We start from the raw sequence: 23204 nt of genomic DNA on the forward strand, positions 1-23204 counted from the left end.
GCCTCTTCTCCCCTTCTGATCCAGGGAGGAAGAAGGAGCTCGGGTGGGCAGACGGCGGTGGAGACAGTGTTGAGTTTTCCTTTGGTTACATATTGAAGGCAAAGGTGAGCTGGACTTACAGTCAGAACGGATAGGGGTGAGGAAGGGGGAGGGCCATGGCTGGGGTTAAAGGGAGGCCGCCCTCCTCAGCCCCTCCACCCCAAGAACACGTGTCTACGTGGGGTGGCAGTCCCTCAGTCTCATGCTTCCCACCCCCCACAGCACCAAACAAAAGGAGAAGCCCCCTCCCCCAGGGGCAGCTCCCACCCCAACCTGGGCTGTACATTCAGTGGTTTTCAGCAGTCCTATGGCTCGGGGGGCCACGGGTGGGGGAGGTCGCCCGTCAGTCTCGGAGTCTCAGTTGGACAGTGGCAGTGACCGGATCTGCTGGTCACTCTGGGACCCACAGTTTGTGCCATTTGTTTTTCAGAAGTACACAAACCTACCAAAGCCACCGCCCAATCAGAAACATCCCCCCAAAATCAGAAACTAAAAACTGGCTCTTTTCGTGTCGCCCTCTGATTCCCATGTCTGTTTCCCTGTCTCCTATGTAGCCCTCGCTCTGTCTCCTTTGCTGGGACCTAGGGCTGTCCCCAGGGTCCTCACGTAAATAGGCCTTTTCACAAAAGTGCTTATTACTTGAAGCAAGTGCTTTAGAGCTGCGGTGGGGAGGGGAGGGGAGGAGAGGGAGAGGGAAGGAGAGGCTCCCTCCCCACCCAACCCCTAAGATTGGGGGGATTCTGCCTGCTTAACTTCTCCACACCCGTTTAAGTCAAAGAGGTTTGTTTTTTTAAAAAAAAATCTTAACATTAAAATAAATATGCAGTGGCCATGAGAATGGTCAAAATGCTTCAAAAAACACTAGGGGCTGGGAAGCCCAGGGTGGGGTGCGGGATTTCCTTTGGCATAAGGAGAGGAGGCTGCTTGTCCTCCAGGCCTCCTCACAGCCACATGAGGAGGGACAGAGGACCCCTGCCATCTTCCCAGCATCGCTGACAGTGCGCCCAGGACAGCAGGGAACAGACAGCCACCAGAAATCTCATCTAGCAAAACCAACGGGGCTCCTGACAACCCTCAGACTCTCCTCTGTCCTCACCAAGCATTGATAAAGGAGAACACGACCGACCAATACCCCAGTCGTCCTGGGAAAGCTTCCCTGCTCCCCATCCCCCACCACCTCATTCCCAGCACCAAGATGAGGGGGGCGGGTGTGAAATGGGAAGATTTTAGGAGAGAATTGAAGTTAGGGGACAAGCTTTGCAGAACCAGCAGGGTGGGGGTGGGGGCGGCAGCCCTTAAGAGAGGTCACATTGATTGTCGTATAGGGAAGGAGAGGGCATGAAGGGGTGTGGGCAAGAGGGGCATTGCAAGGCCCTTTGGCTTTGAAAACAAAAAATAAAAACTAAAAGCTGCACAATCCTTCTCACCAATAATGGTCATTTGGAAGCCTTGAAATGGTTTAGGATCTGAGGGTTGGGGACAGCAAGACAGAAAGCTAAGCAGGGACCATGAAAAGGAAAGATTCAGGCAAACACCCCAGGCTTCTGGGACCAGCATGAGGTATGGTGCAGGCTATCTGTCGGGAGGAAGGGCTCCCTGGGACGGCCCCTCTCCCCTCAGCTCACCCCTGGCAAGTGGGGCGAGACATTCAAGGGACACAACTGAAAAATGGGTAAGAATGTGGGTGACGCAATCGTGGGTGGGAAGGAGGTGGAGGATCCCAGGGGAGACCCCTGTGCTGTGTAAACGAGGCCCATCCAGTTCTCAGTTCTCAGGGGCAGCTGCCGGCAGCCAAGCTGGGCAAGGTTGCGCTGGGGTGGAGGCAGGGCCTCTATTCAAGTTCTGTGTCGTGGCCCCTGGCTGAGGTATTGCGTGTGAGGAAGGGACACTGGGTTATGGGATTGGGTTCAACCGTGCAGAGGCTCACCAAGGAGATGGACAGGGCATCTGAAGGGACCAGGGCCAGATGCAATGCTACATTTGAAGAGAACACCGCCCTCCCATTCCAGCCCAGTCTGGCTTCTTGGCTATGTCCCAGAACTTTCTCAGTGCAGCGTCTACTCAGCCATCTCTCTCCTGTGCTGGGAGGGCGGGGACCGACCTGAGCCGCAGTGTCTGTCTGCTGCTCCCTTGACCAGTGCTCCCACCTCCCACGGAGGAAGGCCTGCTTCCCTAACAAGAGGTCCCCACACTGCCCCTGCCCTTCCCACCATCTTTGGCTTCATATCAGGAGTGACTGGGGCAGTGGGTACTCTCGGACATGACAGAAGGTAGAGACAGACACGGGGCAGGGAAAACTCTGGGGTTGGGGGGACACAGGAGGAAGAACGTGGTCCCTACCTCCAATCACATGCAAACACATGCCTGAAACACAGGACATATACTAGGGCTGTAGTTTTGAAATGGGCAGGATATCAATTTGTTTCTTCCCCTAAAGAATAAAATGCTTACTTAAAAATTCATGACAAGCCTCAAAAGTTCAAGGAGAAGAGAGCCAGGGAGGGGATGGCCACAGGCTCCCCTCCCCCAAAAGAAGTTAAAAGAAATAAGCAAGGTTAAAGTGCGTGGTTAGGGCCAGGCCAGAAGTGGGAGGCAGGAGCAGGCTGTGGGGCGGAGGCAGCCCTTGGTTTGCACATGAGGAGCCGGGAGGGGGAGAGCGCAAGTTCTGGGCCAGGTTCAGTAGTTGCTGCTTCAAGTGTTTGCATTTGAATTTTAGGGGTGATAGGATATGGGGGGGAAGCTCTAGGCCCCAGTGCTAAATACCCTCCCCCCATCCTCTAGCTGCCCCTGAAGGGGAAGGGGGGACACCCCCAGAGTGCTCACACAGTACCAGAAATTAAGGCTTCTCACTGCTGCAGGGATGGGGGCCAAGCAGGGAGGCAGTGATGGGTATGGAAGAAGAGACGGGTCTGCCTGGCAGCAGAGGTGAGGGGAGAGGGGACACAGAGGAGAGTCGGAGGGAAGAGTCAGGGGGAGCTGGCAGCAAACAGGAAACAGAGATGGAGTCAAAGGGGGAGCCAGGCATTTAGCAATCATTTTGGGACACTTGGCAGAAGGGATTGCCCTGGGGGTACCAAGAGCCTAGGGTGCTCCCTGTAGGTCCCTGACCTCTGCCAGGCCAGGATGGTACGGGAAAGGTCAAGCAACTGCTCCCCAGTGCTTCCTCCCCTCTGCCCCCCCACCCAGTCGTGTTCTCCTTTAAAGTGCCCTAAATGTTTAGACTTTTTTTCTAAATAAATAGAATAAGATATCAAGCCACCGGCAGGGAGAGGGACACTGGAGGGGGCTACTCTGAGTAGCAGCCATCTAACCCAATGGCGCCATGCCGCTCCTGGCTGTAGGGACAGGAGGCCCCGTGAGGCAGGGCGCCACAGCCACCCACCGTCTTGGCGGCTGCGATGCCGCAGTTCTTGAGCAGGCTGAAGCTGAAAGGACTGACAGCGTCCTTGGGCGGGAAAGGCTTCATGGTGGAAAGGATCAAGGCCAGGCAGTCTGCCACATCTTTGTTGGGAGCGCAGGCCAGTGCTGGGGTGTGACCTGTGGGGCCAAGCGGGGAGAACTGAGGCTCAGGGTCCTGTATTCCAGCCCCCACCTGCCCTTCTAGGCCCTGAGCTCTCTAGCTGTGGAAAGAAGTCAAGGGAGGCAAACGCCCACAGTAGCCAGAAAACCAGGTGGCAAGGGCCCAGGGCAAAGGGCAGCATACGGGGTGCGTGGGAGGACGGCCTGACCCTGCCAGATCCATCTGGTTCCATCAGATGCCCCTGGGAGACCCAGACACTGGTGATGTGTCCCTGCTCTCACTCGCTCCCCTGGGAGGAAAATCTCATTTACAACAAGGTCACCCTCTTGGAGAAAGTCCCCACCTACCTTCTTCATCCACAGCTAGCACTGTGGCCCCACGACTCAGCAGGGCCTGCACCACAGAAGCCAGACCATTCCGGGCAGCAATGTGGAGAGGCCTTAGAAGAGAAAAGGAAAGAAGGCACGCTGAGTAGGGTGCCAGGCTGTCCTGCCACCCCAAGGTGGGTGACAAGGACACTGAACAAATACTGTGAGCTCTAGAGAGCCCTTGGCGGCAGGTTGCTTCCGTCACCCACCTGCCTCCCCCAGCCAGGAGCCCCCTTCCCCGGGCACTCACATCTGCAGCGCACTGTTGGTAGCATTGATAAGGCCAAGGTCTTGGGTTTCTGCCAGGATCATGAGGGCACATTTCTCATGGCCCTGAGGAAAAGGAACAGAAAAGAGACTTGGAACAGAAGCCTAACAGGCAACAGGGTGGGAACCGGGAGGGAGGTGAGCAGAGGCACGGTTGGTTCAGCAGTCAGTAGCCTGGTGAGCTTGGCTTCTGTTATGGTCAGTGCTGCGCCGTGAATCACGCACTGCCAGGCCCTAGCCTCCACAGGCACCCCAGGCCACGCGGTACCTTGCTACACGCCAAGTGGAGGGCAGTGTTCTTGCTCTCATCCAGCACAGTCAGGTCTGCCTTCCCCCGGTACAGCAGAAATTCTACAAAGGAGATACCACAAAGACTGACGTTCTCCTGCAGACCGGCAGCCATGCCACTCACCACCCTTCTGCCGTGGTGGACCCGACGCACCCACAGCAGCAGTCTGTCCATTCTCAGCAGCTGTCATGAGTGCAGTACGGCCAGTGTGGTCAGTGGCATTCACTTCGGCCTGGTGCTGCAACAGCATCCGGAGCCCAGAGACATTGTCTGCGAAGGCAGCGGCGTGAAGGGGGGTCCTGGGGGGCCAGAGTAGAATGAGTCAGGGATGCTCTTCTGCGTGGGCAGAAGCCAAAGCCAGAGGGTTTGCCACTCACCGTCCTTTGGCGTCTCGGCTGTTCACAATCTTGGCACCCAGAGCCCCCAGCAGCATCTCTGTGGTGCTGTCTTGGTTATTAATTCTGGAGTAGGGGAGGAGGGATCGTCAGAAGCAGGAAACTAGAGGGACTGCCCACCCTCAGCCCAGGCCAGCACACGGCGAGTGGGCCGACTCAGACGATGCTTACACTGCACAGTGCAAAGGAGTGAAGGGGTTTCCCTCCAAGTATGAGAACGGGCTGTGTTCAAGTAACAACTCCAGACAATCTTCATGTCCTGGGCATGAGGAAGAGAGTGTGGTGAGGGCGACAAATACAAATACCAGCAACCCGCCTGTTCTGATTGGTCTTTGGCCCCCCAATCCACTTCCAGATCCCCTCCTGCAGCATTCCTCCCTGTGCCTGTCAAAGGCCCCATTAGTACCAGTGTAGGAGGCCCAGTGCATGGGCGAGTATCCGCTGTAATCGACACCAGCATCTAGGGGGTCTGTGGAAAGGGCAGCCTGCAGCAGGGTCCTCAGCACTGCAGTATGGCCACAGGCTGAGGCCAGGTGAATGGGCGTGCGGCCCTTAAAGTCTCGGCACAGTACAAATGCATCGTGGTCCAGCAGGGCAGCCAGGCAGTCCTCACAGCCAGTCACTGCCTGCAGGGCACACAGAGGTGAAAATGGTAAGAATCCATCTTTTCCGGTGCCTACCTGCTGGGGCTAGCCTAGGAGAAGAACTACTTGCGGGAATTCATCCTTATCTCTACAATAATTCTAGTGTCAGGGACCAGCAGTCTTAATAGCCACAGTCAATCCTGAGATTCTTGGAACAAAACACCAGAGAGCAAGGAACAAGGCATCAAAGGGTCCTGTGGTTTTGAAAGCCAAGCACACCAGTAGCCTTGGCTACTCAGGCGACTGAGGCTGGAGGATCACCTGAGCCTGAGTGGAGGCCCAGCCTGGGTGATATAGTGAGGCCTGCTGGGAATAGTGGTTCAGCACACCTTTAATCCTTGCACTTGTAAACTAGGGAGTTTAAAACCAGCTTGATCTAGATAGTTCAGAGCCTGCCAGGACTCTGTAGTGAGAGCCTAGCTATAAAAAGAAAGAGACAGAGGGGAGGAAGGAAGGAAGGAAGGAAGGAAGGAAGGAAGGAAGGAAGGAAGGAAGGAAGGAAGGAAGGAAGGAAGGAAGGAAGGAAGGAAAAGAAAATAAGAACAAGAGACCAGCCCTTTCAGGATAGTAGCAACAGAACATGTATGTAGGTAGAAAACACAGTCTTGAAGGGATGAGCTGAGTGAGAGAGGAAACGAGTGTCGTCAGGAAGGAGGGGAGGAGCAAGTGTCGGCCCAGTGAGACCCAGAGACAAAATGCTAGACACTCTTTGATAGCCTGCCACTGGTGGGTCCTACGCTTCTACCCCAAGACCTGCCTGTGAGCAACCTCATGCCCAGCAGCCTCCTCACCCCGCGGTGGAGGGCAGTGCGGCCCCGGAGGTCAGCAGCATCGGCCGTGGATCCTTTCTCTAGCAGCAGATGTACACAGTCCACGTGACCATTCATAATGGCCAGCATCAGTGGGGTTCTACGGACAAGCGGGACAAGGGGTGAGGTTCGCCACTTCTTAGCTGCTTGGCAAGGACCAAGTAGAGAAAGGTTGAGGGTCTGAGGAGGGGAAAACATCTTCCAATCCGGGCCACACTCACTGTCCATAGGCATCCATGACATCTGTGATGTCTGCTCGCTCCCCACTGTCAATCAGCAAGTGCAGGGAATCGGTGTGGCCAGAGGCAGCTGAGAGAAAGGGAACCTTTGTCAGGAGGGCAGAGGCAGGTTAGATCTGCTCGAGGATTGGAGTTTGGTGATAAAGGGCCCACTGACCAGCAGCATGTAAGGGTGTCCACTTGCGTTTGCGCTCCTTGATGAGGGCAGAGGCGCCATGGGCCGTCAGTACCTCCACACACTCAGTGGAGCCTCGCTCAGTGGCCAGGAAGAGCGCGGTCCGGCCCTTGTGGTCCCTCACATCCAGGTTCACCAGCGTCTCAGCCAGCGTCTTCAGGGCTTCACAGTGACCGTTGTAGGCCTGCGGGCAACCGAGAAACACACACAGCTAAGGACAGTCCTCCTCCTACTCTGCTGTTGGGACCCAAGGGAAAGCTCTAGGTCCCACGAGTTCCTTGGGCTCCTTCCAGACAACCTGCCTATCTCAACAAGAATGTGGAAACAGGGCTGGCAAGTTGGCTCAGTGGGTAAAGTCAGATGCACTGAGAGCGCCATCCCGGAACCCACATCCAGGCAGGAGGGATCAGCTCCACGAGGCTGCCCTCGGATCTTCACACGCACACACACCGCTGTATGTACTCACAGTCATACTCAAAAAACAAGACAGGGTCACAGCACCAGTGTCAATTCCAACAGGAAGGAAGAGGAAACGATGTGGAACTCACAGCTAAGTGCAAAGGGCTGACTGGAACTGTACTCTCCACATCTTCCAGGCAGTTAAAGGACATCTCTAAGAGCTGCATTGAACAGGAAAGCACGTGTTGAGATTCTGAACATCTAACAGGGCCCCTGCCACACTCACAGTAATCCCTTAATCTCTCAGTTCGACTGCACCCACCCGATTTTGTGATCACAAACCCGAAGGTTGTGATCCTGCCTCCAGACCTATCCCCCAGGCCAGGGCCCCCATACATACCAGTTCGAGGTTTTGTCTGTTGCCATAGGCGGCTGCATAGTGCACGGCTGTGTAGCCCTGCCTGTCCCGCAGGGAGGGGTCTGCACCATTATCCAATAAGAACTCCAGACAGCTGGGGAGTCAGGGACAGACTGTGAGGCTGGGATAGGCCCAGCCCAGCAAAGGTACAGCTTTGGGAGGGGCAGAGGACAGGGACAAGGGAGGCCGGCAGGCCACCTTCTACCCTGTAGGATATCGAAATTCTACTCTCGAACCCTAGCTCTGGCCACACGTGGGCAACCATCTCCAACACCATCCTCTATCCCCGGGACCCTCTTCTAGAAAGCTTGGCACCAGGCCTTGCTGGTGTGTGGATACTCTCACTCCCACCCAGCAGGCCTGCTTCTCCCCTCATGGCTGGAGAAGTCCGACTCTCCAGTTGCACACTCTCCAGGGCCCTCCTAACCATCCGCCCTGCGGTGCTCTTCTCAACACCCCAGCGCTCTTTGTGTCCCTTGTCACAGTACAGGATCCCATGAGATTTACCACGCACCGAATGCTATGTGCTAAACATTTCATATGTGCCCATTTAACTCTAATTATTCTCAGAACTAGATGTAGCTTGATCCCTACTAGCATTGAGAAAACTGAAGGAGAGGGGATAAAGAACCTTTCTAAAGTCACAGAGCTGAGCCTCCCCCCCCCCTTTCTTTGGGTCTGTGTAGCCCTGGCCCTCGCTATGTAGACCAGGCTAACCCCAATCTTATAAAGATGCATGTGCCTCTGCATCCCGAGTGCTAAGATTAAGGGATACCACTTTTCCTGGCTTTCTCTTTTGCTTTTTGACAGTCTCTTGTAGCCCAGGCTGGCTGTAAACTCACATTGTAACAAAGAATGAGTTCCAATTCCTGACTCTGTCTACTGAGGATGAAAGGCCTGTGACACCATGACCACTACTTTTTTTTCTTTCTTTAAATGCAGGATCTCATTATCTAGCTGTGGCTGTTATGGAAGTACCTATATAGACCAAGCTGGCTTTGACCAGAGATCATCTGCCTCTGCCTCTGCCTCCCAAATACTAGGATCAAAAGTGTGTGCCATGATGATCAGCTCTTTTGAAAATAAATTTCTGAAGTATAAGATTTACAGAAAGACCACGAAGATAGAAGAGTCTGCATATGTCTCACGCTCAGGCCCCTCTTTCCCTACCTCTCACTACGTGAGTGGGAAGGTTCTTAGTTATTCTCCCAATGAATGACTGGGGGTTGCTTGTTAAACTTAAATCTACTGTGTGTGTGTGTGTGTGTGTGTGTGTGTGTGTGTATGTGTGTGCGCGCGCGCTCAGCAGTCAGGCCTCTCCTTCCATCACCTGGGTCATGAGGCTCAGCAGAGCAAGGGACCCTCCCTGCTGAGCAATCTGAAGACCTGATGATTGGTTTTAAGAAGGAAAAGGATTAATTGTAATTCATCTTGATATATTTGAGATACGCTCTTGCTGTGGAGTCCAGGCCTAGAGCTTCCTGTCCCGACCTTGTAAACGCTGCAGATAGGAGGTGGGGGTGGGGGGGGGTGGGGGAGTGTTCTTACTTTATTTTTAGGTGAATTTTTTGCTGTTTGTAACAGAATCTTACCCACATAGCATGAGATGTACTGGAATTCAATCCTTCTGCTTCAGATTCCCAAGTGCTAGAGGCTACAGGCAGAAATCAACAAAACTAGGTGCTTTTATAAAAATGGGGGTCTCAGGTAGTTCAGGCTGGCCTCAAATTCTACAAACAAGGTGTTCTTGAATCCTGATTTCTCCTATCCTTTGATACTTATCCCCATCTACTAAGGGCTGGGCTTACAGATGTGTACCACAACCATACTCAGCTGGTGCTTCAGATTTTTTGAGACAGGAATTCACTCTGTAGTCCTTGATGTCCTAGAACTCACAGAGAAGATCCTTCTGCCTCTGCCTCTCAAGTGTTGGGATTGAAGGTGTGTACCATCAGGCCTGGCTGTTTCAGATTGTTTAATAAAGTTTACTGAAACACAATTTCAGTCATAGCAGTCTTATCAGTGGTTTGCCCCCCCACTCCCCCGGGGTTTCTCTGTGCAGCCCTGGCTGTCCTGGAACTCACTCTGTAGACCAGGCTGGCCTCGAACTCAGAAATCTGCCTGCTTCTGCCTCCCAAGTGCTGGGATTACAGGCGTGCAGCACCACCACCCGGCAAGTGGTTTGCTCTTTAGGCAAACATTTCTGAAGACATTTAGCTGTCATGTCTTGATGTTGTGAACAGTGTTAACACTGTACTCTACAGTGAAACCCCTACCACCAAAGCCCTAGAGTAAATTCATCTGCTGTTTTGTTTTGTTAGAGAGAAAGGGTCTGATGTTTAACCCTAGCTGATCTGTAACTCATTGTGTAGACCAGACTGGCCTCAAACTCTTCCTCCTGAGTGCTAAAATCAAAGTTTGCACCACTATACCCGGCTTAATTCATCTTTTCTCCTTAGTACCAGCTAAGAGGAGCACCTCAGCTCCTAGAACACCTGGAACGTGAAAAATAAGCGCTCAGTTAAAGCAGCCCGTGTGTGTGTGTGTGTGTGTGTGTGTGTGTGTGTGTGTGTGGCTTTCCCAGCCTTCTAGGAAGCTCCCTGCTCCCTGAGGAGAGGCGCCGCCTCTCCTATTTGTCCTTCCCTACACATTCCCCACACTGCAGGCTACCTGACGAGGCAGCGTGGCAGTGCTAACTCAGGATAGGTGGAAGGACAGAGGGCCGGGTGGTCCTGTGGGGAAGGCGCGTCCCAGCAGCCTCTCTTTAGTACTCACAAGAAGGCCTCCTTCCTACGGGATTCCTTCAGTAGCTCATCCTCTTCAGCATCATGGCTGGAAGCAGTGTGGGCTTCCGCTCTGGCAGAACGGAGGAAAAGAGGTTAGGGCAGCTCAGGGAGGTGTGAGGGGTGAGAAGAACTAAGGTAGGAAGGAGCCTCACCTCCGGTAGGTGTCAGAGGCAGCAGCATAGTGAAGGGGAGAACAGCCCTTACAGTCGGCCTCATTGACGCCGGCCCCGGCTGTCACCAGTGTCACTGCGCACTGGTAGCTGCCGTTGGCAGCTGCATAGTGCAGTGGGGTCCTGGAGAGCATGTTGAGGGACAGGTCAAAGAGTGAAGGGCAGATATGAACACCAGGTGTGCAGTCAACAAGTACACACACCATTCCCCTTGCTCATGCCCCTCCTCCCACCAGCCTTAGTTCCCTGCACCCCAGCGTAGTAATCTACCTTCCAAATTTGTCTCTCCTTCTCAGGTCAGCTCCACTGCTCAACAGCAAATTAAGACATTCAACATTCCTAAAGAGACAAGAGGTTGGTGTGAAAGCCTTGAAGCATGGCCACCAATCCAGAGAGAGAGGGGCTGAGAGGACAGAACGGAACACTCTGACAGTGATTATTTTCATAGTTCAAGGGAAAGGAGCCAGGTGGACGGTGGGGACCCACACCCTGGCTCAGGTCTCAAGGCCGAGGAAGAAACGCACCCTCCAGAAGCAGCAGCATGAAGACAGGTGCGGCCAAGGCTGTCAGGTGTGTTGATGTCAAACCCAGCGGAAAGCACGTGCTCGTTGCTGAGTGAAGACACGATGCTGTACAGCTGACCTGCAGGGGCACACCAGCCACATTGCACCCAGGATCCCTGCGACTCCACCCCATCCCCGAGCCCATCGGCAAGTACCTGAGGAAAGAAGCTTCCGGCAACAGTCAGAGAACCCAAAGAGAACAGCTAGGTGCAAGGGGAACATGTCGTGGATGCCGCGCCTGGGAGGAGGAGGACGCAGTTACAGAGCTCGTTTCTGTGGCCACCTCCACCCTAGGAGTTAGGGTTAAGGGGGGCGCCAGATGTGCCTTTAACAAGCATCTCTGCACCTCTGTGTTTGATGTGTGAGCAGCATGCATGGGCAGCCCTGATGTGGTCCAGAAGTGGGGTCAAAGGTCCTAACTCACCGGGCAGTATCTGCGCCATTGGTCATGAGAGTGCTGATGAGCAGCTCGTGTCCGTAGCGCGCAGCCACATGTAGGGGTGTGTTCCCAAATTTGTCCGCACAATCAATCTCGCTACCTGAGGCAAGGAAACACACACAACCCAGGCATGTCTCAGGTTTAAGTCCATCTGCACCAGTTAGCGATCACTCCAGTGCTAGCACATGTCGAATTGATGTAAGCATTCTGCATGCATTGTTGGGAAGCCTTAGACTGGGAAAGGCAGAGTTCCAAATGCCCGTTCTGAGTGGCAAGAGGGGCAGGGAGGAAGGAGGCCTCTAGGTGTGAGTCCCTTAGAGGAAGAAAGCGTGGTGTTTCTGAGTCCTTACCATTCTGGATGAGGATCTGAGAACGTGTGAAACGTCCGTGGATGGCGGCCATGTGCAGGGGACTTTTCCCTTCTTTACTCTGTGGGAACACAGCAGTAGTTATTAAATGTAAAGCGCTATCTCTACATACATGTATGCATGTGTACATGCTTTACATACATATGTGTAAAGTGCCTTTCAGGAACACATCAATGAGGATGGAAATGTTATATGGACACCTTAGCCACATTCTCAAGTCCTTGATAAGACCTAATTACCCACAAGACCAGTGGGTAATTTCCTCAGGAAGGCTATCTCGACCTGTTAGTGTGCTAGTGTGCATGTCATCCTCTCGGGTACCTGGTAGTTGACGTCAGCCCCATTGTTGACTAACAGCTCCAAACAGAGTGCGCCATTGGTAGAGACAGCTGCCACGTGCAGTGGTGTGAAACCCTTGTCATTTGGCTGGTTGACATTGGCCCCTGCGTTCACAAGTTCAATAGCCACAGCATCCTGGCCCAGGTAGCAAGCGATGTGCAAAGCTGTGTTTCCAAAAGCGTTGGGTTCATCAATCTGAATTTCCAGGAGTGAGGATAAAGATCGTCAGTTTAAACAAAGTTGGAAGCAGCCAGCTAGCCTAAGAGTCCCAGGAACTGACCGACTCAGCCCTGGCAGGCTTCTAATCCACAACACTGACCGCACTGCTATGTAATGTAAGCCTTATGCAGACCCTTTCCCCACTCCCTTCTAGCCTCCAGAAAGCACATCGACAGCCCCTGCATTCCCAACCTCTATAACAGACTTTGACTTCCTTCCAACTCCCTGTCCTGAGCCCCTAGACCCAGTGTGTACTGCTCTGACCTCAGCCCCCATCCGAAGCAAGTACTTCACCACTTCAATCTGGCCACTGGCTGCAGCCGTGTGCAGCAGCCCATAGCCCTTTCGGTCTTTACAGCTGAGGTCTGCTCCACGTGCCACCAGCAGTTTCAGGACCTCTAAATGCCCTATGAAGAAAAAAAGAAAGGAGGAAGGAAGGAAGGTGAGAGGGAGGGAGGGAAGGAGGGAGGGAGGAAAGAAAGGAAGAAGGGAGGGAAGGAAGGAGAGAAGCAATCAGGTGGAAGGTAAACCCAAAGGCCTCAGGCTCCTCCCCCAAAAGGCCCCAGGCTCCTCCCCCAAAGGCCCCAGGCTCCTCCCCCCAAAGGCCCCAGGCTCCTCCCCCCAAAGGCTGAAACTCCCTATCCCTGCCCTGGGGATACCAACAGTCAAATTACTCCTTTTCCTACAGAGTCTCTCACCTAGAAAAGCTGCCCAGTGCAGTGGCTGCCGCTCCTTTTTATCGCAGACATTCAGGCTGGCTCCCTTATTCAGGAGCAGGTTCACTGTCTGTATGAGGATGTAAAAGACACGGGACAGGTTCATGCCCTCAACCTACCAAAGTACAGAGGCCTCTGACCTCCTGCAAAGGGAGATACACTCGAAATCTTCTCCCTTTGTGTCTGCAGTGTTGGGGGTGACAGCTGACAGCTGGTGCCTCTGTTTTTGAGCAGAACATCTGGAGGACCAGAACTGTGGGATCAGACAGTAACAAGATGCCACTGGATAAAATTCAAGGGCTTCTTCATGTGCTTGCCAGCTCTCAGCATCTTGAGTCTAGAACACTGTCGCTTGGGCAGGACGACTGTCAGGATTGATTGGTCTACAGAGTAAGTTCAAGGCTATTTCAAGGTAAAATGTGGAAGGAGGGCTGGAGATACAGGTGATACAAGTCTATCACTTGCCTACCACTGCCAACACTAGGACAAAAGACTTTCGATCTATGGGTTCAAAGGGTAGCTCAACAACGGGCGGTGGTGGCGCACGCCTGAAATCCCAGCACTCTGGGAGGCAGAGGCAGGTGGATTTCTGAGTTTGAGGCCAGCCTGGTCTACAAAGTGAGTTCAGGACAGCCAGGGCTACACAGAGAAACCCTGTCTTGAAAAAACCAAAATCCAAAAAAAAAAAAAAAACAAAAAATAAATCAGATGCCTACAAAGGGTAGCTCAATGCCACAGCCTTTACCAAGCACCTGTAACACACACCCGTTCAATAGAAAACTTCAATATACAAATGCTGATGCTAGCATATGTGCCTTTAACCTGAGCACTCAGAAGACAGAGGCAGGTGGATCGCAGTGAGTTCAAGTTCAACACTGGCCTAGTCTGTCTACACAGCAAGCTCCAGGCCAGCCAAACACGCATAGTAAGACCCTATCTCAAAAACAAACAACCACCCCCCACGAAACCCTCCATCTCCCATCCTATGCGATAATTCTTCTGGTGCAGGAACCCGAGTGTCTAACTAACTCCTGGAGCAACGCCTGCCCAGCACATCTGGAAGGCATGAGGAGAAAGCGAGCGGGAAGGCTGCACCTAGACTGGAATGCTCCTCACCTCGAGATGCCCACTGTGTACTGCGTGGTGTAGAGCACTGCGCCCACTCCTGTCAGCCACATTGAGGCTGCTCAACAGGGGTGCCAGGGCCTCGGCACACTTGGTGGCCCGGTTGGCAGCAGCCACATGCAGCGGTGTCTGCCACAGCTTGTCCCGGGCATTCACATCTGCCGAGTGTGCCAGCAGCAGGCCCAGCACCTTCTGTGGAGAAGCAAGGAACAAAAGAAGACAAAAGGGGCAGGAAGTGACACAAGAGAACATCAGGAAGGGGCTGGTGTGGCAGTCCATCTTCCTATCACGCACAGTCTCTCTTCATTTCCTCTACACACCTAGCCTCTCCAAACCCCAGGTCGTTGGAGCTTAAACCTCTTTGGATCTCTCCTCCAGCCTATCACCCTCCAACCCAGCTCCGGAAAAATCTCCACTCACACCCAACCTAGGCAAATACACACATCCCAAGTTTACTTCTGGGAAAAACAAGTGTTCCTGCTCTATCAATGGCAAAAACACCCTTCCCCTTAGCCCTTCCAGAGACACCAAAATCATATCTATAGCCCCAGTAAACAAACATAACTGGATCCTCTCCAAAATCCAATGTTCCTGTTAAACTCGTCTCACACCATTCCCACTGGCCTCAAGCTTTCTCCCCCTGGAGGCTGGAGCCAAGGAACTGATAGAAGATCAAAGAGGCCTTCCCTTCCTCTTCAGGGTTGACAACACCAGAGCACAGGATTCCATGTGAGTTTGGGCCCTTAGGCAGTCCAGTCAACTTAAATGTTGCTGGAGGGGCAAGGACAGGAGAATCTCGCTACCCCCACCCCCACCCCCACCCCATCACAAGGAGAGAAATCTCAGTGCCCAGAGGGGGATCAGACTTAAGGTGGCCCCCAGGGAGGGATGAGTCACTCAGGCCTGGCAGCAGGGCCCCCGCAGTCTGCCAGCCCAGTGTTAAGCTCTCCCTGACGTCACATCAGCTGGCAGCACTCAGCCCCCCCTTCACCAGCCAGTTCTAGGGACAGGAGGGAGAAGCCAAACTCTGGTCTCCTCCCTGTGTGGGCCAAAGGAGTCTGTAGGGCAGAGAACTGAGTTCCTCTAGCCCTCAGCCTATCCTTTTTGAAAGGGTGAAATGAGGTAGGGTCTGTACCTCGTTTCGGGAGGCAGCGGCACGATGGAGAGGGGTCAGCCACAGTGTGTCCTTAGCGTTGACATTAGCACCTGTGTGGACACAATTTCCTATTTTGTTGGGATTTGAGGAGGGGGAGGGAAGGAAACCAATAATCAGAGTGGGAACCTGAAACGGACAGAAAGGCATTCTTGGACCAAGCACCAGCAATCAATCCTTGGATCTAAAGAGACTTCTCCCCTCCCTAGGTGCCTCACCTCCCAGCTCCCCACTTTTCACCTGACATCAGTAGCAACTGGAGGATGGGGACATCGCCTACGTAGGCAGCAGCATGCAATGGGGTTCGCCTCTCTTGGTCCTGGAAAGGCAGAAAAGAGAAGCAGCTGTAGAGAAAAATTATCCTGAACGCCAGTTCAAGTACGAGAACTCCAAGCCCTTCCCTTCCTCTAGGTTTTGCAGGGTCTTAAATCCCAATACCGGGCTTCAAAAGCCAGCATCCTGGGAGGGTGGAGCCAGGGCTACCGACCGAGAAACCTACTCCTTCTAGGAGGGGTGGGGGCGCTGCAGACCCCGATGGTTGAGAAGAGAACACCGTTTTTTTCTGGGCATCCCCAGAACCCATGGTCGGTGCTCCATGCCTGACCAACCTTAAATGCGGAGCAGGCTCGCATTTCTGGGTAGAAAGAGCTGCAGTTTCATCAGAGCAGAGGAGAAACGGAGCCGCCCCACTTGTGGGGAGGGGTCCCGAACACCAGAGCCCGGATTCCGGCTCGCCATCATCCCTGCTCCCGACTCACCAGTACATTGATGTTCTCTTTCTGCGAGAGGAGGGAACGCACTTCCTCCACATCTCGGCTAAAGATGGCCTGGACCAGGGGCGGCTGCAGGGAGAACCAGCTTTCAGGGAGCGGGCCCGAGCCACAGCGTTACCGGGAGGTGGGGGAGCACACAGGTTGGAGGGGGGCGTCGCTGAAGGGGCTCCGCTACAGGGGTCCTGGCTGCAGCGGATTCCCCCGGTGCCTCCACCGGTCCCCAGGCCCCCAAGGACACCCACTCCGCGGAGTGGAGCACGGCGTGGGGGGCGGCGGGAGCCGCGGGAACCCCGGGCTCGGGCCCAGCCTAGGCCGCACATCCCCGGGCTCGCGTGGCGGCGGCGCCGGGGCCTGGAGAGAGGAAGTGGGGGAGGGCGGGAGGGCTGACCTGATCCGTGATGCTGAGGATCCCCATGGCCCGGCCCAGGCTCCGTCCGCATCGAGCTCGCGGCGGCGGCGGCGGCGGCGGCAGCGGCGGCGGCGGCGGCGGCGGCGGCTCCACCGGGGACACGGGGCGGCCCAGGCGGCGGCTGCGGCGGCGGCTGCGGGGAGAGGGCGGCCCCGCCTACCGGGGGGCGGGCGAGCGGGAGCCCGCAGCGCTCCCTGGCGGCGAGCCTTGGCCGGGCCTCGGGGTGCTCGCTGTCCACACAGGCTGCCCAGGCCTCGGCGTCCTCGCCCAGCGCTAGGACGGCCGGGGCGGCTCGCCCTGCCCCGCGCGCGGGCTCCTCAGCTCCGCCAGCGGACCGCGCTGTGCCCTCCGCTGCAGCCGGGCGGCCCGAGGGGGCTCCCGCAGGCCCATGGCCCGAAGTCGGGTCTCGCTCCCCCAATGCCTCCCGAGCTCAGGAGCAAACAGCCGGCGAGAGCTCACCCAGCCTACAATGCTCCGGTAGAGCGGACGCCTCCCGACCGTACTCACACCCCCAAGTCCCCCAGAGAGAGTGGAAACTCGGAGTGTGGCGACCCGAGGCTTATAGATGGCCCCAGAACCAGTCTCCGCTGGGTAGAAAGAAAAATAGCAGGACTGCTAAGCTGCAGAGAAATCCCAAGAAAGACTCCTGCTTCAGGAAGCCTCCGCGAAGAGCAGGACGCTTGGCAGCTCTGGAGAAGGCCTCTAAGCCCGACAGCAACTCCATAATTACCCCTGCCAGGTTAGGGTAATAACTGTTTTCTCCCGGTAAAAAGGCAGTAGAGAGGCACTGCCCCTCACCCATTGGAGAGGTCAAAAGAGGCAGCCAATCAGGGACAATTGGCCGAGGGAAAAAGAAAAGCAGAGATTGATAGATGGGTACAATTTTTAAAATATGCTTTAGAGCCCGGCATGAATCATGTATAAGATTCCTGCACTGGGAACCTGAGGCAGGAAGATTTGTGTGTTCAAGAACTGTCCTGGCCACCTAATGAGCCCCAGTCTATCCTACCTTCCTTTGTGTTGCTGTGACAACAATGACCAAAACCAAACTAGAGAAGAAAAGGGTTTATTTCTTTTCCATTTCCAGGACACAGCCCATTTTGAGAAAACGTAGGGCAGAAACTCAGACTCATAACTTGAAAGCAGAACCCAGATCTAATTTAGCACCGCCTGCCTAGGGATAGTACCACCCACAGTGGGCTGGAACCTCCTGCATCAATTAGCCAACGAGAAAGTGTTGGGGCTGGGTAGGAGGTTCAGCTACTTAAAGGCCACCCTTCCAAAGGGCCCAAGTTTAATTCCCAACATCCACTTAGCAATATAGCTATTGTAACTCCAATTCCAGAGATTTTGGTGGGTAAAACATTCATACACGCAAGATAATAAAAGTAGTTTACAAGTTTACAAGTTAAATTGAAAAGAAATAAAAATGCCACATGCAGATATGCTCACCGGTAAAGGCCCCCTTTTTTTTTTTTTTTTTAAGACAGGGTCTCACTATGTAGCCTGCTGTCCTGGAACTCACTATATAAAACCAAGCTGGCTTCTAAACCCAAGGGATACTCCTACCTCTGCCTCCCTAGTGCTGGGATTAAAGGCACAGGCAACCTTAGACAGTTCTTCGATTGAAGTTCCCTCTTTTCAGATTACTTTCAGGTGTCAAGTTAACAGTGAAAACTAAACAGTACTGTCTATAAGTAAGTATAGATAAATAAGTAAATAAATAAAATAAGCAAATACTCTCTTACAACTATTGACAATGCTCCCTTCCCAAGACAGAACCCAGAAGATCCAGGGATAGTGTGTAAGCCTGTATTCCCAGCATTCCCAAGGCTGGTACGGTGAGTTCAAGGTCATCCTGGGCTACATAGCAACACTGTCTCAAATCCCACCGCCAAACAACAGCACAACAATAATAATATATAATAATAAAATAATAATAAATTTGGGAGGAAGGCTGGAAAAAATAGCTCAGCAGTTAAAAGTGCTTGCTATTTATACAGAGTTTGGTTCCCAGTATGTAGGGAATACAGATTGTCTGTAACTTCCGTTTTTTGGAGATCCAACGTCTTCTGACCTTTCCAGGCATATACACACATGCACAGAAACATTCAAACGCAAGGAATAAAAATAAATATTTTAAAAATTATTTTTAAATATTAATTTAAATAAATAAAATTATTTTAAATAATTTTAAAATATATAATATCCTATGTTTTATTATATAATATTAAAATATACAATATTAAGTATTATGCAATATTAAAATATTAAATATATAATATAAAACATTATATATTTTATATATTTATATATAATATTAAAAATATAAGAGGCTAGGTTTCTAGAGCCTAGCATACATGAAGGTGAAGCTTCAACCTTCTGCACTGTGGGAGACCAACCGGATGTGGAGATACACACCTGCTATCCCAACCATTCAGGAGGTTGAGGCAGGGGAGCTCAAGTTTAAGGCCTGACCGAGCCGTAGACTGAGTTCAGGGTCAGTCTGAACAACTCAAAAAGTCAAATGAGAGCTGAGGGGCAGCTGGAAAGACAGCTTATCGGGAAAGAGCACTCGTGTGCAGTTGTTTCCCAGGGTCCAGGCTGGGTGGCTAAGCACCGCCTGTAATTCCACGGAATTTGGTGCCCTCTTCCGGCCACCTCAGTCACCTGCACTCATGTGCTCCAACTCCCCCAAAACACTCACCTACACATAAACAAAAATAAAACAGAGCTGGTGTTGGTGGAGCACGTCGGCCTTTAATCCCAGCACTCAAGAAGCAGAGGCAGGAGGATCTCTGTGAATTCAAGGCCACTGTGGTTTACCACGTAAATTCTGGGACAGTCAGGGTTACACAGAGAAACCCTGTCTGGAAAAACCAACCAACCAGCCAAACAAAAAATAATGATAATTTAAAAAAAAAAAAAAAACATATCTTGACAAAAGGAAAAGAGGACTGAGGATAAGGATGTAGCTAAATGTTAAAATGGTGCAGATGACCTAAGCTTAATACCTGAAACCTGTGCAGCGGAACAGCAGACCCTCTTTAACCATGAACGCTGTGGCACCCATATGTGCATTCGAATGCTTATATGTACACACAATAAGTAAATAAATAAATGTAAACCTTTTTTTAAAAAATGAGACTGTTTGAAGCCTTGGGTTTGATCCATAGTAAATTGAAAAAAATAAAAGTGCCTCACACACAAGTATTGGTTTTTGTTATTACTGTTTGTTGGTTTTCTAAGACTAGGAAATCAGGGTCAGGAACTGGCACTTTATATCTGAGGACGAGGAAGAGGAGGAGGGAAAGAAGAAAGAGAAGGAGGAGGAGGGGGAAAGGAGGAGGAAGAAGAGGGAAAGGAGGAGGAGGAGGGAAAGGAGGAGGAGGAGGAGAAGGAAGAGGGGAGAGGAGATAGAAACGGAACACAACTGAGGGTCACATGGATGTCTGCTTGGCCATTGGGTATGACGGGCTAAGCTAGGATATGACCCAAGAGGAGGAGGGGAGCACTCTCTCTACTGCTCAAAATAGCTCTTAGTAACCTGAGGATTCGGAGGCAGGGGTTGAGCTGGAGTCATGTGCTGAGGCCTGGCTCAGGAGTGGAGATGAGCCAGAGAGAGCGCCAGACTGAGTCTCTGAGCAGAGGAAGAGGAAGAACTAGAGGTTGTTTTCTAGTATTATGTAGAGCAGGAAAGAGGGTTCCCAGGGAAGAAAGAAGCCATGGTTTAGAAACACACATCTGGAGTTCTGAGGGGGGAATGGGTGGAGAGGGATGGAACTGTTGACAAGGCCCGCTATGAGGACAGTCCTGAATTCAACTTCTGAACGGATATTTGTGGAGCTTGCTGGGGATGGTAACACTGTAATCCAAGCCCTTAGGAGGTAGAGAAGAAATGGTCAGGAGTTCAAGGACAGCCTTGACATGCAGGTCAGCATAGACTACTAAGACCTGGCCTTAAAAATCAGAAATTGCTGGGTATGGAGGCTCAGTATTTGAGAGTACTGCCAGCTTTTCCAGAGGACCTGGGTTCAAGTTCCAGTATGCTGGGATTAAATAGACTTTTTAAAATTCTTCTAATATAAAAGGATATTCAGACCTTAGCACAACCAACTCCATAATGGAAATATCATTCAGGCCAAAAAAATTCGGCACACATAGTTACTTGCCAACATGAAAACAAAGGACCTAGCTGGGCAGTGGTGGCTTTAATCCCAGCACTTGGGAGGCAGAGGCAGGCGGATTTCTGAGTTCGAGGCCAGCCTGATCTAGAGAGTGAGTTCCAGGACAGCCAGGGCTACTGTACAGAGAAACCCTGTCTCAAAAAACAAACAAGCAAAAACAAAACAAAACAAAACAAAACAAAACAAAAACGGTATATATACTTTACCATACTAACTGGTCGGTAGGTAGAAACTTAGAAGTTTTAGCTTAACTGTGTGTGGCGGCAAATACCCTTAGCCCCAGCACTTGGGAGGCAGATCTCTACAGGTCTGATGCTACCCTGGACTACGTAGGAAGTTCCAGGGTAGCCAGGACTATGTAGAAAGATCCTGACTCAAAACAAACAAGTTATAGCCAAGTATGGCAGTGCCAGTCAGTCACCTCAGCACTCAGGAGAAGGGATATGAGGAGTTCAAGGCTAGCCTTGGTTAGTTAAACTATGAGTTTGAGGAAAGCCTGGGGTATATGAGACCCTATCTCAAAACCAAACAAAAGGCTTTATTTTAGTTTTTAATGTATGAGTGCTCTACCTGCATGTATGTCTGCATGCCAGAAGAGATCATCAGATTCCATTATAGATGCTCATGAGCCACCATGTGGTTGTTGAGAATTGAACTCAGGAACTCTGGAAGAGCAGTTGGTGCTCTTAACTGCTGAGCCATCTCTCCAGCTCCCAAACAAAATGTTGCTGGTTTTGGTTTTGGTTCTTTTTTTTTTTTTTTTTTTTTTTTTTTTTTTTTTTTTTTTTTTGAGACAGGGTTTCTCTGTGTAGCCCTGGCTGGCCTCGAACTCAGAAATCTGCCTGCCTCTGCCTCCCAAGTGCTGGGATTAAAGGCATATGCCACTGCTGCCCAGCCGTTTGTGTTTTAAAAGAAAAAGTTATGACAAGTGTCTCTTTTTGAAATGTTTGCAACCCAGGAAAATATAACACATAAAACAAAGAGAAAATATAAGATGTATGCTTGTTTTCATGAAGTCCAGGGTTCAGAGCAGTACTGATATGGGTTCAATCAGGAGAGCCTTCCTGGAGGCGTTTTAAAGTTAGTACTTACAAGAAGTCATTGGTGTAAAATGTCAGGAGAACCACAAGAGGTAAGGGGAATGAACTAAGAAAGGATTAAATGGGAGTAATTAGCTATTTAATTAGTTGGAGAACAGCACGCACATTGGTTTTGTAGGACTCCCGGACCTTAGGGATTCTGGGGCAGTTAACTCTGCTAAGGCGGTGTTAATGAGGTCACAGTTCAGTCTGGATCCCAGTTAACTTCCCTCTTTCGCCGAGCCTCACACCTCACTCCTAGCAGCTGTCTCAGACGTCAGAGGAGGTGGGTTCAGACCCAAGAAAGAAGCTGGAAGGAGTATGCTGTCCTTCAAGGTCATACGCAGAAGGAGCAGCACCCTTGAACTGGAAGGACAGGAAGGGAGGTGGGAATGAGGACACAGCAGGCTCTTCCTGAAGGACTTGGAAGGAAAGTGTTAGACGAAGAAAAGAAATCATTCTGCATCTGGAGGTTTCACGCCCCTCAGAGGGGTGGAAGAACGCAAAACGGAAGAGACAAAACATCCATTCAGTCGTTAAACCCCAACTTTTTATTAAAGTCTCTGTGTGTGTGTGTGTGTGTGTGTGTGTGTGTTTAGCCCAGCGGAGCTGGTTCTCTCCATGGGGGTCCTGGGAGTTGAATCCATTTCAGACTAGGTGACAAGCACCGTTACCCATTGGAACCATCTGGCTAGCCTCATCTTCGCTCTGAGTCTATGACCTTATTTGTTTAAATCATTCGCCTTTTATCACAATGTAGCTTTCAGTGCCTGTCTTCTTCCGGCCAGCACAGTAGCATTGTCAGGCAAAGATCTGTGAATGTGGGGAGCTTTTTAACCCAGCTGAGGGAAAGGGCTTGGCTCCGTGACAGTCCTGATGACCTTAAATAATTCCGGCTCACACGGGAGTTCTGCTTGCTCTTCTACCCATCTAGGCTAATCTCTTTCTAATTTGTAGTTGTTTTTCTTTTCTCCTTTTCCTTTGGTCATACTTTTCCTGAGAGCAGTTGTTTTCTCCTTGAATCCTGGGAAGCGATATTCACTGTTGGGTTTTCTGCCTGTGCTATTTCATCTTCCACTGCGTACACATTTTTCCAATGATGGTGCTTTTCTCTAAAAGCAAAATTTGGCTAGTGGTGGCTCACTCCTGTAATTCCAGTCATTGGGAAGCTGTGGCAGGCAGACGCATATGAGTTCAAGGCCAGCGCGGGTTACAGAGCAAGATCACGACACCCCAAAGCCCTCCCCTCCTGGGGTGCATGTCTGTAATCTCAGAAGCTAAGAGGCAGGAGGATCTCTAAGAGTTCCAGGGCAACC

At 51.9% G+C, this 23204-nt stretch overlaps 1 protein-coding gene across 1 annotated transcript; it reads right to left on the reverse strand.

Annotated features, from left to right (window-relative positions):
- Positions 1-144: 144 nt before the first annotated feature.
- On the reverse strand, positions 145-16784 carry Ankrd52 (ankyrin repeat domain 52). The gene is made up of 28 exons (XM_052165397.1): positions 16602-16784; positions 16199-16282; positions 15681-15759; positions 15423-15493; positions 14279-14479; positions 13145-13232; positions 12711-12853; positions 12210-12422; positions 11871-11949; positions 11506-11620; positions 11237-11319; positions 11043-11160; positions 10789-10857; positions 10501-10641; positions 10338-10418; positions 7545-7656; positions 7294-7365; positions 6728-6929; positions 6553-6640; positions 6314-6431; positions 5285-5504; positions 5050-5137; positions 4861-4944; positions 4637-4782; positions 4463-4545; positions 4178-4260; positions 3907-3998; positions 145-3576 (listed from the first exon to the last, which is right to left on the reverse strand). The coding sequence occupies exons 1-28, from the start codon at positions 16626-16628 to the stop codon at positions 3326-3328; spliced, it is 3231 nt and encodes a 1076-aa protein (XP_052021357.1). The 5' UTR covers positions 16629-16784; the 3' UTR covers positions 145-3325.
- Positions 16785-23204: the final 6420 nt, after the last annotated feature.

The sequence above is a fragment of the Apodemus sylvaticus genome, chromosome 20, assembly GCF_947179515.1.
Source record: "Apodemus sylvaticus chromosome 20, mApoSyl1.1, whole genome shotgun sequence".
NCBI classification, from domain to species: Eukaryota; Metazoa; Chordata; class Mammalia; order Rodentia; family Muridae; genus Apodemus; species Apodemus sylvaticus.